Source organism: Octopus sinensis, linkage group LG4 (genome assembly GCF_006345805.1).
Source record: "Octopus sinensis linkage group LG4, ASM634580v1, whole genome shotgun sequence".
Classification (NCBI taxonomy): domain Eukaryota; kingdom Metazoa; phylum Mollusca; class Cephalopoda; order Octopoda; family Octopodidae; genus Octopus; species Octopus sinensis.
Genome location: NC_043000.1, coordinates 15,053,656 through 15,070,676, shown reverse-complemented (window position 1 = coordinate 15,070,676; position 17,021 = coordinate 15,053,656). Strand labels below are relative to the sequence as shown.

The window sequence follows — 17,021 nt, the reverse complement described above, 5'->3', positions numbered from 1 at the left end:
TGCTTGCAGTAAATCCAGTATTGACAACACCTCAATATAATTGTCATTATTGAAAGAGGAAATTTAAATAACTTAAAAATGTAACATTGACTTAATTGTCCTTGAGTCAGTGGTATAATGAACAAGAGGATTATTATTCTTAATGTAGAAAGTAAAATGCATAAACTGATCCTTTAAAGGAGCTGTTGTGGTAGCAGACCATGAAACATGGTTGAAATTCCTCACCCTTGGGATAGGAATGTGATACTAGATGATTGATCCAACAGAGCAAAATACTGTATAGATGTAAATATTGATTTCCAGTGGAGAGCACAGGGTCGGAAATTTTGAGGGAAGGGGGTTAGTTGATACTATTGATTCTCATACTTGGTTGGTACTGTTTTACGAAGGAGAGTGGGTAAAAGACAAAGTTGACTCTGGGAGATCTGAATGCAGAACATAAAGAGGGGAACAAATACTACAAGGCCTCTTTGATGTTCAGATAATCATGTCAACTTGTTACCTTGTATGATAAAGTTCATAAAATTAGAATCTTTTGCATGTGCCTTTTTGTTTTTCTAAACAACTGAATTTGCAATATGTTAACATAACACAATTATACACAACTTATGTGTCAAATGATATGAAGTGAGTGGTCTGTATTCAGTATGGACAGGGATTGAAACTGTTGATTTGAAAAATGTAAATGATACACATATGATTAAGGAGAACTGCAGTAATATCCTTTTCTACTCTAGGCACAAGGCCCAAAATTTTGAGGGAGGGGGCCCACTCGATTAGATCGACCCAGTACGCAACTGGTACTTAATTTATTGACTTTGAAAGGATGAAAGGCAAAGTCGACCTCGGTATATAAAGACAGGCAAAATACCTATTTCTTTATTACCCACAAGGGGCTAAACATAGAAGGGAAAAACAAGGACAGACAAATGGATTAAGTTGATTACATCGACCCCAGTGCGTAACTGGTACTTAATTTATCGACCCCGAAAGGATGAAAGATAAAGTCTACTTCGGCGGAATTTGAACTAAGAAGGTAACGGCAGACAAAATACTGCTAAGCATTTTGCCCAGCATGCTAACATTTCTGCCAGCTCGCTGCCTTATTCATTAAATATTCTTTTCTACTCCAGGCATATGACCCAAAATTTTTAGGGAGAGAGCCAGTCAATTAGATTGACCCCAGTATGTAACTGATACTTTATTGACCCCAAAAGGATGAAAGGCAAAGTTGACCTTGATGGAATTTGAATTCAGAACGTAAAGACAGCCAAAATACAACCAAGCATTTCACCTGGCATGGTAACGTTTCTGCCAGACTGCCACCTTAGTAATATCAGAACAGAATAATCTGGTTATGTCAAACATTATTAAAGTATCAAGTTGTGACATATTACAGAATTTTTGTCAGACCTCTAAACTTTCAACTCTGGGGTATATGAGGTTGCAAAAACTAAGTGGATTGTAAAATGTAGGAACTTATTTTAATTGTAAAAACCATCTTTCAATAATAAGGTTAATGAATTTCAAGACTTTCACTACATGTATGAGATAATATTAGATACAAGGATCAAGCCATAAAGAAGTACATTAGTACTCAAGTAAATAATGTATTTTATTTTGTATGTATGCATACGCATGCATGTATCCTTGTCCAGGCATCATACGATAACTAAACAAGCATCACAGTGATACAAGTGATGTTATTTTCCAAACTTCCATGGGAAATATTATCTTACTTGGAAACGTGTGCAGGTTGGTGACAGTAAGGGTATCCTGCTATAGAAAATTTGCCGCATCAAATTTCATTTGAATCATGCAAGCATGGAAAAGTGGATATTAAATGATGATTTATATTTGGGCACCATTCCCAAGGGAATAATAATACCAATCCCAGCGTGTTTTCCATACCTCAAAAGCACTATGGAAGTCCTCTTCCAAAAAGCCATCCATTACCATCTCTGGCTCTATTTGAATTTCATCAACCACTATGAATGGGTAAAAGTAAATACCTTCTCAAGTAGTGCCCACTCACAAGGGCTGGTTTCCCAGTTTCCATGGTGTGTAAATTCTCCACCTGGATGGGACGCCAGTCCATCGTAGCGTTACTCATTTTTGCCAGCTGAGTGGACTGGAGCAACATGAAGTGATGCATTTTGCTCAGTTTTGCCCAGTCCAAGAATCGAAACCACAATCTTAAGATTATGAGTCCAACATGCTAACCATTAAGCCACATGCCTCAACTTTTTTAAAAAGTAAAGTTACCTTCTCAGCCATTATGAATCTTTAATTCTATTCTGGGAAACATGGCAAAACTGGATGTCAAAATGCTACTGTTTTTGGCTTTTGATCAAATGTCAAGAGCAGGGGCACAAACTTCATAACCATGCATTGCATGTTCAGGTTTTCCGTTAAAATCTCTTTGTAAGCTCCATAATGAACTTTGATCATATGAGAAAGCTGATGCATTGTTTGACCATAGTCTTCATTACAAATTTTTTTCCCACCTTCCTAGCATCTTGGACTGGTAGTTGACAAGACTTGAAATGTGTGTGCCACTCAGAAATTCAGACAAAACATTTCAAGTGTCTCATTAGCAAACTTGCAGAGCTTCAAGCAAAATTTGATGCAGGCACATTCTTTTACTCTTTTACTTGTTTCAGTCATTTGACTGTGGCCATGCTGGAGCACCGCCTTTAGTCGAGCAAATCGACCCCAGGACTTATTCGTTGTAAGCCTAGTACTAATTCTATCGGTCTCTTTTGTTGAACCGCTAAGTTACAGGGATGTAAACACACCAGCATCGGTTGTCAAGCAATGTTGGGGGGACAAACATAGACACACACATACATATATATACAACTGGCTTCTTTCAGTTTCCGTCTACCAAATCCCCTCACAAGGCTTTCGTCAGCCTGAGGCTTTAGTAGAAGGCACTTGCCCAAGGTGCCACGCAGTGGGACTGAACCCGGAACCATGTGGTTCGTAAGCAAGCTACTTACCACACAGCCACGCCTACGCCTACATTGCTTAAATTTTTCAGTTATTGTAAATGCCAGAGCCATTCTAACATTACAAAGCTTGATATAATAACTGAAGACACGTAAATAACTTGTAGATTATTCAGAGACTGACTCAAGAGGCTGGCTATTAATTATCAACAGTACATGCATTTCCTTTAACCTGTCAAATGTCAAACGTAATGCTTATTTATTCACATTATTTTGAATTAATCATGCATTATAGCCTTGAGACTTTGAACACCTTGTATGCATCAAAATGGAGAAGATACATGTATTTTAAAGATTTGAATTGCAAAACGGAAGCAGCCCTTTAAACCATTAACCACATATAGTCAACCTTTCGCAAATATGTAATCCAAGCTTGCTGAAACTTGCACCATTGATAGAAGCCTTCTTTAACAGAAAGATAGGATCTCTTAACCCTTTAGTGTTCTGATTATTCTATCAAACATAATGCCTATTGATTCCCATTGATTTGAACTAATCATGCATTATCTCATATCTTCAAGATCTTGATGGTGTAATTACTTAATGTAGAATAACATTGTAGGGTAGGTGTGAGAGCCTGGATCTGGTCAGTTTGAACATAAAACAGATCAACTATTTTGGCCGGATATGGCCGGTTTAAATACTAAAGGGTTAAAATAAGCAGAAGAGATTCAAGTCAGACAAATTGAGGTTTTTCATTTAGAGGTTTCATAATCAGAGTGCTGATAAGTACTAGAACTTAATGAGTTATCTTAACGGTGGCCCATCCCTCTAGTGCTACAAATAGACTGTTTTGTCTGTAAAACTCCTTGGTGCTTGAATAGCAGCATTCCATAAACCTGTTCTCATAAAAATATAATCATTATACTATACTTCTATGTATCAAAAAAGGACTGTTTATTGGAGTGTGTGCGTGTGTGTATGGGAAGGGGTGATCTCAGCATTGGGCAGTGGTGGAGAAATTGAAGCTGTTAACAATAATAATAATGGTAAAAACGAATTTGTGACACTCTTTGTTACATTAAAATTTCAGGTTATTAACCCTTTAGCATTTAAACCGGCCATATCCAGCCAGAACTATTCTGCCTGTTTTATAGTCAAACTGGCCAGATCTGGTCTCTCTTACACCAGCCCTACAATATCATTTTAAAAATTAACAGCTACCTCATCATAATCTCATAGCTACAAGATAATGCATGATTAGTTCAAAGCAATGTAGATAAAAAAGGATTTTGGCAGAATAATGCGAACACTAAAGGGTTAAGCAATCTCACTGAAAGTAATCTAAATCTTGATGTAGGTTCTTTTTTTTTTGTTTTATTTCACATCAGCACTACTTGACAACTGGTGTTAGTGAGTTTATGTCCTTGTAACTTAGTGGTTTGGTAAAAGAGACAGATAGAATAGGTACCAGGCTTAACAAAAAAAAAAGCCAAAAAAAGAAGCACTGGAGCTGATTCATTAGGTAAAAATCATTCAAGGTAGTGCCCCAGCATGGCCACAGTCTGACGACTGAAACAAGATCCATTTTCCACAGCTACCTGAGTTTACTGAATCTGCCAATACAATGATCAAGGAAGGACATTTTTCCTGTTGTTGAGTCAGTTTCGATTTTGCAGACTCATGGAAGGCAAAGATCAAACTGAGAAAAAAACGAAAACATAAAACATACCAGTGTGCCCTGATTGTGTAAGGTGTAGCTCAGTAGCCTGGGTGTGTTGCTATATTCCTTATTGTGTCTACCGTGGGAGTTGATTCGATGTACCCACTTGACACAAGATAGTTATGACTCAGTATTTATTAAAACTAATTTATAACTTAACATAAAATGGCTTCAAAATTCTATTATAATCAGATTCTCTACATTGTATTACTGTATTTATGAAACAAGAGACATGGCTATATAAGGGTGCAGGAGTGGCTGTGTGGTAAATAGCTTGCTTCCCAACCACATGGTTCCAGGTTCATTCCCATTGCATGGCACCTTGGGCAAGTGTCTTCTACTATAGCCTCGGGCAGACCAAAGCCTTGTGAGTGGATTTGATAGACGGAAACTGAAAGAAGCCCATCATATATGAGAGTGTGTGTGTGTGTGTGTGTGTGTATATATATATATATATATATATCATCATCATCGTTTAACGTCCGCTTTCCATGCTAGCATGGGTTGGACGGTTCAACTGGGGTCTGGGGAGCCCGAAGGCTGCACCAGGCCAGTCAGATCTGGCAGTGTTTTTCTACAGCTGGATGCCCTTCCTAACGCCAACCACTCCGAGAGTGTAGTGGGTGATTTTATGTGCCACCGACACAGGTGCCAGACGAGGCTGGCGAACGGCCACGCTCGGATGGTGTTTTTATGTGCCACCGACACAGGTGCCAGACGAGGCTGGCAGACGGCCACGCTCGGATGGTGTTTTTATGTGCCACCGACACAGATAAATGTATGTGTGTGTGTATATATTTGTCCCCACAACATCGCTTGACAACCGATGGTGTGTTTACGTCCCCGTAACTTAGCAGTGTGGCAAGAGACTGATAGAATAAGTAGTAGGCTTCCAAAGAATAAGTCCTGGGGTCAATTTGCTCGACTAAAGGCGGTGCTTCAGCTTGGCCGCAGTCAAATGACTGAAACAAGTAAAAGATAAAAGATATAACTGTGATAATGGAAATTATTTTATCCTAGCAAGATGAAAGTCAATGAAAGCCGTAATTTGAAGCAGAGAGAAACATGCTTTAAGAACATTTTAAAGACAGAGTTTGTATAGTGTCTGGGTCACTCATTTAGCCCACTGACCATTCAACTTTACACAATTTTTTATTCAGAACTCGTGGTTAATGATCTCCTAGGTGTCAAATTATACTGTAAAGTTAATAGGACTACAACTGGGCACCATGTACAACTAGTACATCAGACAGTCAAAGGAGAGATGTTTATTTGAAACAATATAGAAAAGAATTTTCATTTTGGAAATAAATTCAATTTGTTGAAAGAAAAGGATAAATGTCAAATGTAGATTAAAAAAAAATATGACAATTATGATTTGTTTTAATGGTAAACAAGATGACTTAAACTGAATCAATGTTTTGTGTGTTTGAAAGTATATTTAGAAAATTAGTAATATTTTAATGAAGGAAAATTTTTTATAGGTTTTTTTTTTCTTTGATGATTTAATAAGGTGGTGCCCCAGCATTGCCATAGTCAAATGACCGAAACAAATAAAAAAAAAATGCTACTTTTTCTCTATGAAGTGAAGAATACTGGAGTTAAATTGAAATGAACAGACATTAAGATCACTTTAAAAACTGCTCTACTCAAAATTAGGTTACATACTATTTTAGGGAAAAGATAAAATGGAAAGTAAAAAAACAAAAAAAAACATACAAAACTGCTAAGCTATTATGCGTCCTGAGCTGAAGATATGTGGCCATAGAGCAAATGGCAAGCAGAGGGAAAGGTAGATAGAGGATGAGAGATTTCAAGATGATTGGAGAAGCATCATTGACAAATTCTTGACCAAAACATGGATAAATGAAAACCAACTGATTTCAAGCATATAGCTTGACCTAGAAAAATTCCTCCAGAATATCATTTCTCTCAAAATAAAAAGCTAAATCATGTCACATTTTTTGTTGGTTGATTGTCACAGTGAAAATGTAACACTTGTAAGAGACTTGTGAGAAGAGTGATAGATAGGTGTAACAAGGAGTGACACAAAATGACTAATAAGAAAAAAAAGACAGTATATGTGCAGAGACAGAAGAGAAAGACTGAATGAGTGTTTGAGTACAAAGAGAAGCAACCAGCATGAAAGTAGGAAGTTGGTGGCAAGAGTGAGGTGGAGAGGTATAAAGTACAGCAGTCTCTGTCAAGATCAAACAGAGAAAGAATGCAAAAAGATTGGTATGTTATATAAATGTATACAGAGATGTAATACTCTATGTATGTCTAGCAATTTGTATTTGTTTATAAGCCTCAGTCACTGTTCAGTAGCCATGCTTGGTCGGTATACCTTCCCCAGAATTTTGTCACGTACTTGTTTCATTGGGGGATTGACACAATGCCTTGTAACATTGCTTTTCATTCATCTATGATTGTTAAAAAAAAAGTACCAGTTAAGTACTAAGGTTGAAATTAAGTACTAAGTCACTGAAAAATGTGAATGAACTTGTAACATAAGACCGTGATTGGTTGAAAGGTAAAGTCAACAGGGGCGCAAAGGGATATGATCAAATTGTTGACACTTGATTGTGATAACCCTTGTTGATACACACATGGTAACTAGAATGATCCTTACAAAGGTAAATCTTAATTTGTCTAATTGTAACATCTATTCACTGACAATAAAAGATTCCCTTTGGTCATGAATGACCATAGGATTGCACCTAGAAAGTCACCCTCCCAGGTACAAGTCCAGGCAAGGTTGTTATGGAAGATTAGCAGTCACCCATGCATACCAGCCTCCCCTCGCCATGGCACTGATATTATCCAGGAGAAAGGCAAAGGCTGATACAGTTTGGCACCAGTGATGTCACAACTCATTTCTACAGCTGAGTGAACTGGAGCAACGTGAAATAAAGCGTCTTGCTCAAGAACACAACAAACAGCCCAGGCCGGGAATCAAACTCAATACTTCATGATTGAAGTAACCACTGAACCATGTGCCTTCACTCACTCATAGTACTATATAATTAATTAGAAATTAGTTGGTAGCCAAGATCAAAGTGAATTATATAAACAGAAAGCACCAAACTCATAAACCCATATAAAGGAAATATGTGTCTAGTCACTTTCCAGTAACTTTCTGGGACATCTAGATAGTTTTTGACAAAACTTGCTTCTTCAGCCATTGTAGAAACATAGAGGTTCTCTAGACATTTTATACACACACAAGATTGTTATAATCAAAGAATTGTAAGATAAAATATTTCTACATCATCATCATTTAACATGCACCTTCCATGCTGGCATGGGGTGGACAGTTTGACTGAGGACTGGCAAGCTGGGAGGCTGCACCAGGCTCCAATCTGATTTGGCAAGGTTTCTACAGGTGGATATCCTTCCTAACACCAACCACTCTGAAAATATAATGGGTGCATTTTACATGCCACCAGCACAGGTGCCAGTCAGGCAGAATTGGCATCAGCCATGACTACAATTTCACTCGGTTCAACAGGTCTTCACAAGCACAGCGGCATATTGCCCAACGACTGAAGAGTGTTTTTAAACAGGCCAGTTATGCAACACTAGCATCGGCTGTGACTACAACTTCACTTGGCTTGCCAGTTCTTCTCAACCACAGCATATCTCCAAAGGTCTTGGTTGCTTGCTAGTCATTGCCTCTGTACTAAAACTTATTTTTGATGAGTGCTACACTGATATGTTTGTGCTTAAAGACATCATTTAGTATTCACAGCTGTTACCCTACAGCAAGATGCTAATACTTCTATGTTATTACAATAGACGTATTTCCCATATAATTTGATACTAGATTTTTAATACCATTGATGAATTGATAACAGTACTATTTTGAAATATCTATTTTCTCACATATTGCTTGACCTATATAGAAACGATACATCAAACTGTCTCTCTCTGAAGCCATCATCTATCTTGAGAGGTTCTAGTTGCATTAATTGTTATCTACAATAATCTACACTAACTCACTTCTTTGTGTACTGATTGACCTACTGAATAAAACAAGCAAATATTCATGACTGAATTTAACCTTGGTTTCTATCAACACCTATCAGTACAAATTCATTACCATATTAGCACTTCCCACATTGCAAACACACTGATTATTTTTAAGTCAGTCAATTTTTACTGTTCTAGACTATCTGCAAATGTCAACATAAAATTGCTAAGCTCACACATACATACCTTTCTACATATCACTCATGTACAGAACATGTCAAGTGGACTTCTCCACTTGTCATATGAAAGAAGGGGCATTTGTTTAATTCTTTCATGACTATTTTTAACAAGTAGATTGCCTATGAATTTTAAATTTCAATATAATGAGGATTTGGGGTCGGGGAAATTAGTAAAATATATGGAATTTCATTAGAAAAACTTACAAATTTTGGTGTATTATGGTGGTACTGCAAATGAAATCTCATATCATTTATGCTTTGCGATTTTAATTTAAACATGAATATTTACAGAGATATGGTCTCAGACATGTTGGTATTAACCTTTAGCATGCTGTAGGCATATCATGTTACCATATTAGTTTTCTCCCCTCTCAATGCGACACAATGCACCTACAGCTACAGAAAAGAAAACTTATACAGTGACATGATACACCTAAACGTGCTAAAGGTTAAATGAGCTAAATGAAAAACACAAGGAGCATTTTCTAACTGGAGCCAACTGACAATCTTCTATATTCCATCTTGCAGTCTTTTGTTGAGGCAAAATTTGCCAAATGATGAGTCTTGGTCCTCCAATGACACTTTATTGCAAACTTGAGTGTCTACCTAAGAATGGGAAACAGGTTAATAGCTTACTTATGTTAGAATGATATACAGGCGTACATTTAGCGCTCATTTGCCCAAAATTATGTGAAACTAAAGCTAAGTATTAATTAGTTCACGAAAGTGACTATCACATCCTTTGTAAAGGAACTTTGTTCAACACAGAACCAACAACCAATCTCCTTTCCTGATTGCAGAAACATTAATTTAAATAGTTTCAAATTTTGACAAAAGGCCAGCCATTTTGGGGGGAAGGATATGTTGATTACCTCAACCCCAGTGCACAACTGGTACTTATTTTGCCAATCCTGAAGGGATGAAAAGTGAAGTCAGGTGGTTTGGGGGTTCAGTCCTTCTGCATGGCACCTTGGGCAAGTGCCTTCAACTATAGCCCCAGGCCAACCAAATTTTAACTTAGAAGGTAAAGATGGACAAAATTCGATTAAGCATTTTGCTCAGCATGCTAATGAATTCTGCTCGCTTGCCACCTTAATAATAATTGCTGTTCTTTCTTGAAAAAATATATATATGGGCACAGGCTAGGTTGTATAGTTGAGAAGCTTGCTTCCCAAATCAGGTGGTTTGGGGGTTCAGTCCTTCTGCATGGCACCTTGGGCAAGTGCCTTCAACTATAGCCCCAGGCCAACCAAAGCCTTGTGAATGGATTTGGTAGATGGAAACTGAAAGAAAGCTGTTGCATATGTGTGCGTGTGCCCTGTTTGGTCCCTACTACTGCTTGACAACCAGTGTTTACATCCCTATAACTTAGGGGTTTGGCAAAGAGGTTGCTAGAATGAGTACCAAGCTTAAAAATAAATACTGGAATCAATTTGTTTGACTAAACCCTCCAAGACGGTGCTCCAGCATGGCCACAGTCCAATGGCTGAAACAAAATAACAGGTACACACTCACACACATATAACTAAGGATTAACAATTTTAATCACATTCGCCAGCTCCACTTTACCAGTTCAGATTTCCATAAAACCAAAGGACCATAAATGTGTGTGTGAGTGAGTGAGTGAGAGACAGGTGGGGGAGAAAGAAAGAATGAAAAAGAAGGAAACCAGCGATATCTAAGGAAAGTGTTAAGTCAATAAATAGTAACAGATGTTCTAAAGTAACCATTGAATTAAGATTAAATACTTTTCTATCAAACTCAATACTTGCCACATTGGATAATTAAATATTTCCCATTAATAATCCTAATGTTTGTTTGCATGTATTGTTTCAGAGATCTTTTTATTTTAATTGGTAATTATTATTCTTTTTAGTGTATAAATAATTAACAAATTCCCTAATTAACATTCTTTTCTTTTCTTTTTAAAGTGAAGTAATGCCAAATTCTTTTTGAAAATTTGAAAAGAGTCAACTAGAATAAAAAATGTAAATGCTTGTCATCAGAATATGTAAAGAAAAAAATGTTTTATTATCACCAAAACTATCATCTAATTGATAGCAAACTTAAATCGTTAGAATCCAAAGAAATTAATGATAGTGGACTGTGTTGGTAAAATCCTAGTTCGATGAATTTAAAAAAAAAAAATAACATTAGAGTAATTTAAGAGAACTTCAGTGTTTCAAGCAGGGCTCTTTTTCCAGAACAAAAATATTAAAAAAAACTAGTTTAAGTATCTAAAATTTGATTCTATAGTATATTCTAGTCCTCTGTTTTAGGTCATTATTAAATGCCAACAAATGTAAGCCCTCAGCTGTGAATTATTATTGATTTCTGTCTACGTATTGATTTTCAGTCAATGTAGCGAATTGGTGAAATCAACTAATGACATTGTTGCGACCTCTCAAAATTTTGTGTTCTGGTAGAAGCTGTTTTAACTTTAGAAGTGACATTAGTTAAAAGTTTCATGGATGGATATTGATAGATCCCAAATACCCAATATTTAGCAATAAAGCAGAACTAAAAATAATTTCTAACTTCAGCAGAAGGCCACACATTTGAAGGGACAGGATATTGTAAGTTCTCTCAGGGTTCACTCCATTACATTTCTGTTACTTATTGTATTAATCCCAGAATGTCTATTAACTCACAAGCAAAGCTGATCCTGATAAGAATTGAATGTTCATTAAAAAGAGACAATAGTGCAACTCTTGGTAACATCTGTTTTCTATGCTGACATGGGTTGGACAGTTTGACAAGAGCTGGTAAAGTGGTGGTGATACACACACACACAAGTTCTATTGTTTTGGAATGGTTTCTACAGGTGAATGTCCTTCCTTATGCCTGCAGAGTGTACTGAGTGCTCTTTGTGACACTAGAACCAGTGCTTTTTATGCAGCAATCCTCTCTAATAATAAAAAGAAATTTCTGACACTGGCACAAAGCTATAAATTTTATCAAGGAGGTTAGGGTTATGAGCAGGACCGATCTCAGAGGTTTGACATCAGAACATGAAGACCTACAACTAAATAGCACACAACATTTTGTCCAGTGCCCTTACATTTTGGCCATCCACCATCCTAGTAACAACAGTGGTAAGGGAGTTGACTGAATTGACCTACAGTTAAATACTAGTACTTTTACTGAAAGATACAAATGATTTTAACAAGATTTCACCTCAAAATACAAACAAATTGAACAAAAATAAGACATTTTGTCCAGTCTTGTTTGTATTGGTTTGACCTGGAGGAGGGGGCTGTGGCCATGATCAGTGCAGGCCCTCCAATACCAGTAAGATGTCTTACCAGTTCTGCCAATTTGCCACCTAGAATTTCTAAGATTTTATTCAATCCTACTCAATGGAATTTTAGCTCAAAAGTATTAAAGTTAACTAAATGCTGACAGGCATTTATTCCACTTTATTAAAAATAATGGTGGTGCAGGAGGGACGAAGGCAAAAGGAATCTTGGTTGAATTTTCACAATGTAAATGGATAAAACCAGATACTGCAAGGTGTTTTGTACATATTTCATTCAATACTGTCATCCACAATAACAGTGAACTAATCTTAGTCATTCAGTCAATATGGGGATCTTTTCGGTTTGACCGGCAGTTTTTTCTAGCGGTGTCATATGAAATTGTCACCCATAATTATGACCCTAGTATCGATCTATTGCATTTCAATCTCTTTTAGGGTTAGGGGGAAGGGTATCTTTTTTTTCTTCAGAAATGTAAATAAACCCAATCTGTTTCTTAAACGAGGGACATATTCATACGGCACAGAATGTTTTCACCTCAGACTAAATTCTAATGTGCAGATTAATATTAAAAATATTCAAATCAGCTGCAATGATGCAATCAGCTGATGAAATTCTGTTTAAGAGTTGCATAAACAGGGAGCAGGTTCCCTTTAAAGCAGTTGAAGTGGGTTCAAACCATACTTAAAACCTAGCAGGGTCTTATCTATTCAACCGTAACTGAAATACAATTAATATTTCATACTTTCTTAAGGTTTACATTTCAATGTTGACAATTATTCAAGAATATTTTAAAGATTTATCACTGTTGACACAAGGCGACAAATTAGTTGGACAAATGGTATAGTTGTATGAATCAATCCTCAGTGACTAATTAACAAATCTTTAGGATGAGTAGCAAACGTTGACTCAGGACAAAGGGACGCTACTAAATACAAACGAATTAACTTCGGCCTTCTGGTATTTCTACTAGTCAACAGTCGCTCTATATGTAAAGGAAACCATCAATTTAGAAATACAACACTGTGAATTCAGGATTAATTTCCAAACCTTAACACTGAACGATATTTGCTCAATATCAATTTGACACATGAAACACTTACGAGCCGCTTATTGCTTATCAATATATAGGTTGACTTTCAAAAATAAAATCTATGCATTTATGGTTTGGGGGATTATTGATGTCATATATTGAAACCTTGAGCACTCCCACCTACATTTTACTAACCACGTTGCTAATCCATTAACTACAAACTACCTCACCCCTGGGTAACTGAAAGCAGGACATCAAAGAAACTGTTGCAAACTGCAGAAACATCGAACCTTTGTTTACAACGAAGACTGAATACCAACAAAAATGATCTTAAACATTAACTCTAGAACTCAATTTCAATATAAGATAAAAACTTCGTAGTAAATATTTTAAAAATTAGACAAGCATAACTCTCACTTCTCAAAACTGATGGTGACGAAATTTTAAAACAAACGTAAATTAAAAGCTAGAATTTCCAAAACCTAATTGATGCTTGGCGAAATAAAAATATTAACAGTGCACTGGTGTTGAGAATCGAACAGGTTATTCTTGTTTAACAGCATATAATTAGAATAGATCCTAATGAACTTGAGTAGGCATACACATCAGGACTATATATATATATAATCTTGGCGTCAGCGAGTTAATAGGGGCAATGTGTCTTTAAAACAAAGAATGTGAGAGTGGACAAATTATACATTAACCATTAAATTTCTTTTTAACTATTTTCGCCAATTAAATGTTCTAAGATTATACACACACGCACACGTGTGTGTGTGTGTGTCTAAATACCAAGCTTTTAAAAATTAAGTATGTGTCGATTCGTTCAACTAAAATTCAAAGGTGGTGTCCCAGCTTGTCCGCTGTCTAAAGACTGAAATAAGTAAAAGATAAATAAATATATGTGAATGTATACATACATACATACATATAAATATGCCCACACACACTTAATAAAATCAAGATCATATGTATAGATATATAGATGTGTGTTTGTTCGCAAATAAGAGTCAGTCAATAGCAACATGAAGCAGGGGTTAATGTAACTTATGTATCGTCCATCTGTGTATCTGTATTATCGATTCCTCACATAGATATAATTAAGATTTACAAAGGAAAAAGGAATAGGAAATTGTGAAATTCGTGTATTTCCTGCAAGAACTCGACTCTCTCCATCATATATCACTGTTGCCACATTTCTATTTTTTAATCGGTAAAAAATTAGAAAAGCAGCTCAAGGGCCCACAGTTTCGTTCATGATGCAAGTGCCAAGTTCTTAAAGCCGCATGGTAAGTTACATCGGAAAGCAAACTAGATATTCATCTGTGTAGTTAAAATATTTCAATCAGATCTTTGATTCTTAAAAGACCGAAATTTCAAATGTTAATTTGGTATAATAAAAAATATTTCAGAAATCCTGAACCATTCAGCCGACGATAAATAAATAAAAGCGAAAACACAAGACAGTCATATCAAAAGCTAGACAAAATTTTCATTAGACTGTCTGTTTTATTAAATGAAACCGATTGTCCTTCTTTATTAAAACGTATGTATCTATTTGCAAAATGTATATTATGTAAGTGCAATCTATTAAGGTCTTGTGTTAATTATTTCCGAAAGTCGTAATTAAGCGAATATGTATGTGAATATAATGAAATGAAAGAAACTTGAAAATTTTTACTGACACCCGCCGCCACACCAGAGACGGACTTAGGGAATAGCTATCACTACCCTCATGGAGATAATGAAATGGCAAGAAATTAGGTGGTTGTTTGTTTCTGCCGGAATTTTTGTCCCTAAAAATTAGTATTTTTTTTTTTGTTTTACATTCTTGTCCCCACAAAATTTTTTTGTGTCTTTTTGCGGTAAATTTGTGACGATTGCACCAGTTTCGTGAGATGGGTGTAACAATTACTATTACACCTGTCTTGTGTGGCGGGTGTAATAATACTAATACAATTACTTCAAATTTTTTGCCACAAGGGCAGCTTGGTGGAGGTGAGGATGAGTCGATTAGATCGACCCCAGTGTTTAACTGGTACTTATTTTATCGACTTCGTAATGACGAAAGGCTAAGTCGACCACGACGGATTTCGAATTCAGAACGTAGCGACGGGAGAAATAATACTGATATAATAATAATAGTAAAGCATACCGAAAACGGTGCTTAGTATATAAACGAATTGAAGATTCGCTGACTCGACTTAGAAGAAAACGAAGAAATATAAAATTAAAAATTATAAGGGAGGTGGGGAAAAGCAGATTGAATTTATTCAACAGTTGACAAATCAAATTATGTCAAGCAAATTGCAAATATACGCTTTGGATTTTTCAAATTGTATTATCTATCTTACAAGAATAAAACTAGAGTTTCTAATAGTATTACTAAAAAGTAAATTTGAAGATAATACACATTATTTGCTTTGACAAAACTCAAGACTTAACCCAAAGTAAATGATATATAAATGCATACCGTCTACTTAGGTTACATATAAAGATATATATATGGAGAGAGACAGAGGGAGATTTGCATCGATATATGTAATTTTTAAAGCTGATGAAAGGTCCAAGAATACCATGGCAATGTTAAATAAACAGCCTGAAATATTTTTGTTAGACTTTTTGGAGAGAAACTCAGACTAACCAAAGTAGATGATATATAAATGCATACCGTCTACTTAGGTCATATATAAAGATATATATGGAGGGAGATTTGCATCGATGGATGTAGTTTTTAAAGCTGATGAAAGGTCCAAGAATACCATGGCAATGTTAAATAAACAGCCTGAAATATTTTTGTTAGACTTTTTGGACAGAATATCCTGCTTAATCGCTCCATTTCACCAACTGTTCCTACGACAGCTGCTAAATACCGCCATGTTGGACAGCGGAGAGCCGAGTTTTCTGTTATTTTAGGTTAAAAACATCACAAAGGAAGAGGAAAAAAATCGGTTTAGCACCATACATACTCAAACTTCACCGTTAAACTATATAACAACAAGGATATACAGAAATATAATGTGATTTTCTCGAAGACTTACCCATAAGAATTCTCATTTGGCTTTTACCAAACATACGTTGGAAAAGGCTTGAGATGGTTAGGCCCATAATTTCTTATTCAGTTTTGCTCTTTTTTCTTAAGTAAATATTCCTCAACTTTGAATGTAAGAGTACACTGAGTATTAGTCGCTACTAGTATTATCAATCACTTCCTTTTTTTTTTTTTTAATTAAGAACTGTTCCAGATGATAGCGAAATGAAAGAAAACAATATATCAGTCGCTAGACTGCAATAGAAATATAAACAGAAACGATCTTAGGTGTGCAGCAGCAGCAAAGGAAACCGAGAAGCTTTTGGTTACTTCCCTACGTATTCAATACTTTGTTTTTATATTTCAAAAAAGTGTGAGAGCATACATATATATATATGTATATATATATATCTACCAACCAGGAAGTGACAGGTTTATAGCCAGGGTTACCTTTGCCAACACAGTCAATGAGTAAGGAAAAATGTGTGTTGTATTTTAGTTTTATGAACGACGTGAAACAGAGTTGCTGGTAATTGCCACGTCAGTTCTGCCAACCACACATCAGTTGAGCTGATATGACGTCACAGAGAGGGAAAGGAAGGAGAGAGAGAGAGACATAGTGAGTGAGTAAGTGAGAGTGGCTGGCCCTGTGGTACCCCATAATAGGTGGATTAGCCACCAGGATATGGAGAGAGCTGGCAAGTGTTTCTTGGTGGCTATTGTATATGATTGTTGTCTTTATAAATTATACTGCCAGTGGGTATATATATATATATATATTTATTATTAAGCGGCAGAAGTTACTGAATGACTCA

The 17,021-nt window shown here is 36.0% G+C and overlaps 1 protein-coding gene across 1 annotated transcript in view; it reads right to left on the bottom strand.

The window, feature by feature from the left end:
* Positions 1-16,801, bottom strand: part of LOC115210391 (ADP-ribosylation factor 4) — a 36,131-nt gene extending 19,330 nt beyond the window's left edge. The window contains exon 1 of the mRNA XM_029778978.2: positions 16,217-16,801. Within this exon, the coding sequence (XP_029634838.1) occupies positions 16,217-16,283 (67 nt within the window). The 5' untranslated portion in view covers positions 16,284-16,801. The remainder of the gene's footprint in view (positions 1-16,216) is intronic.
* Between the last annotated feature and the right edge of the window lie 220 nt (positions 16,802-17,021).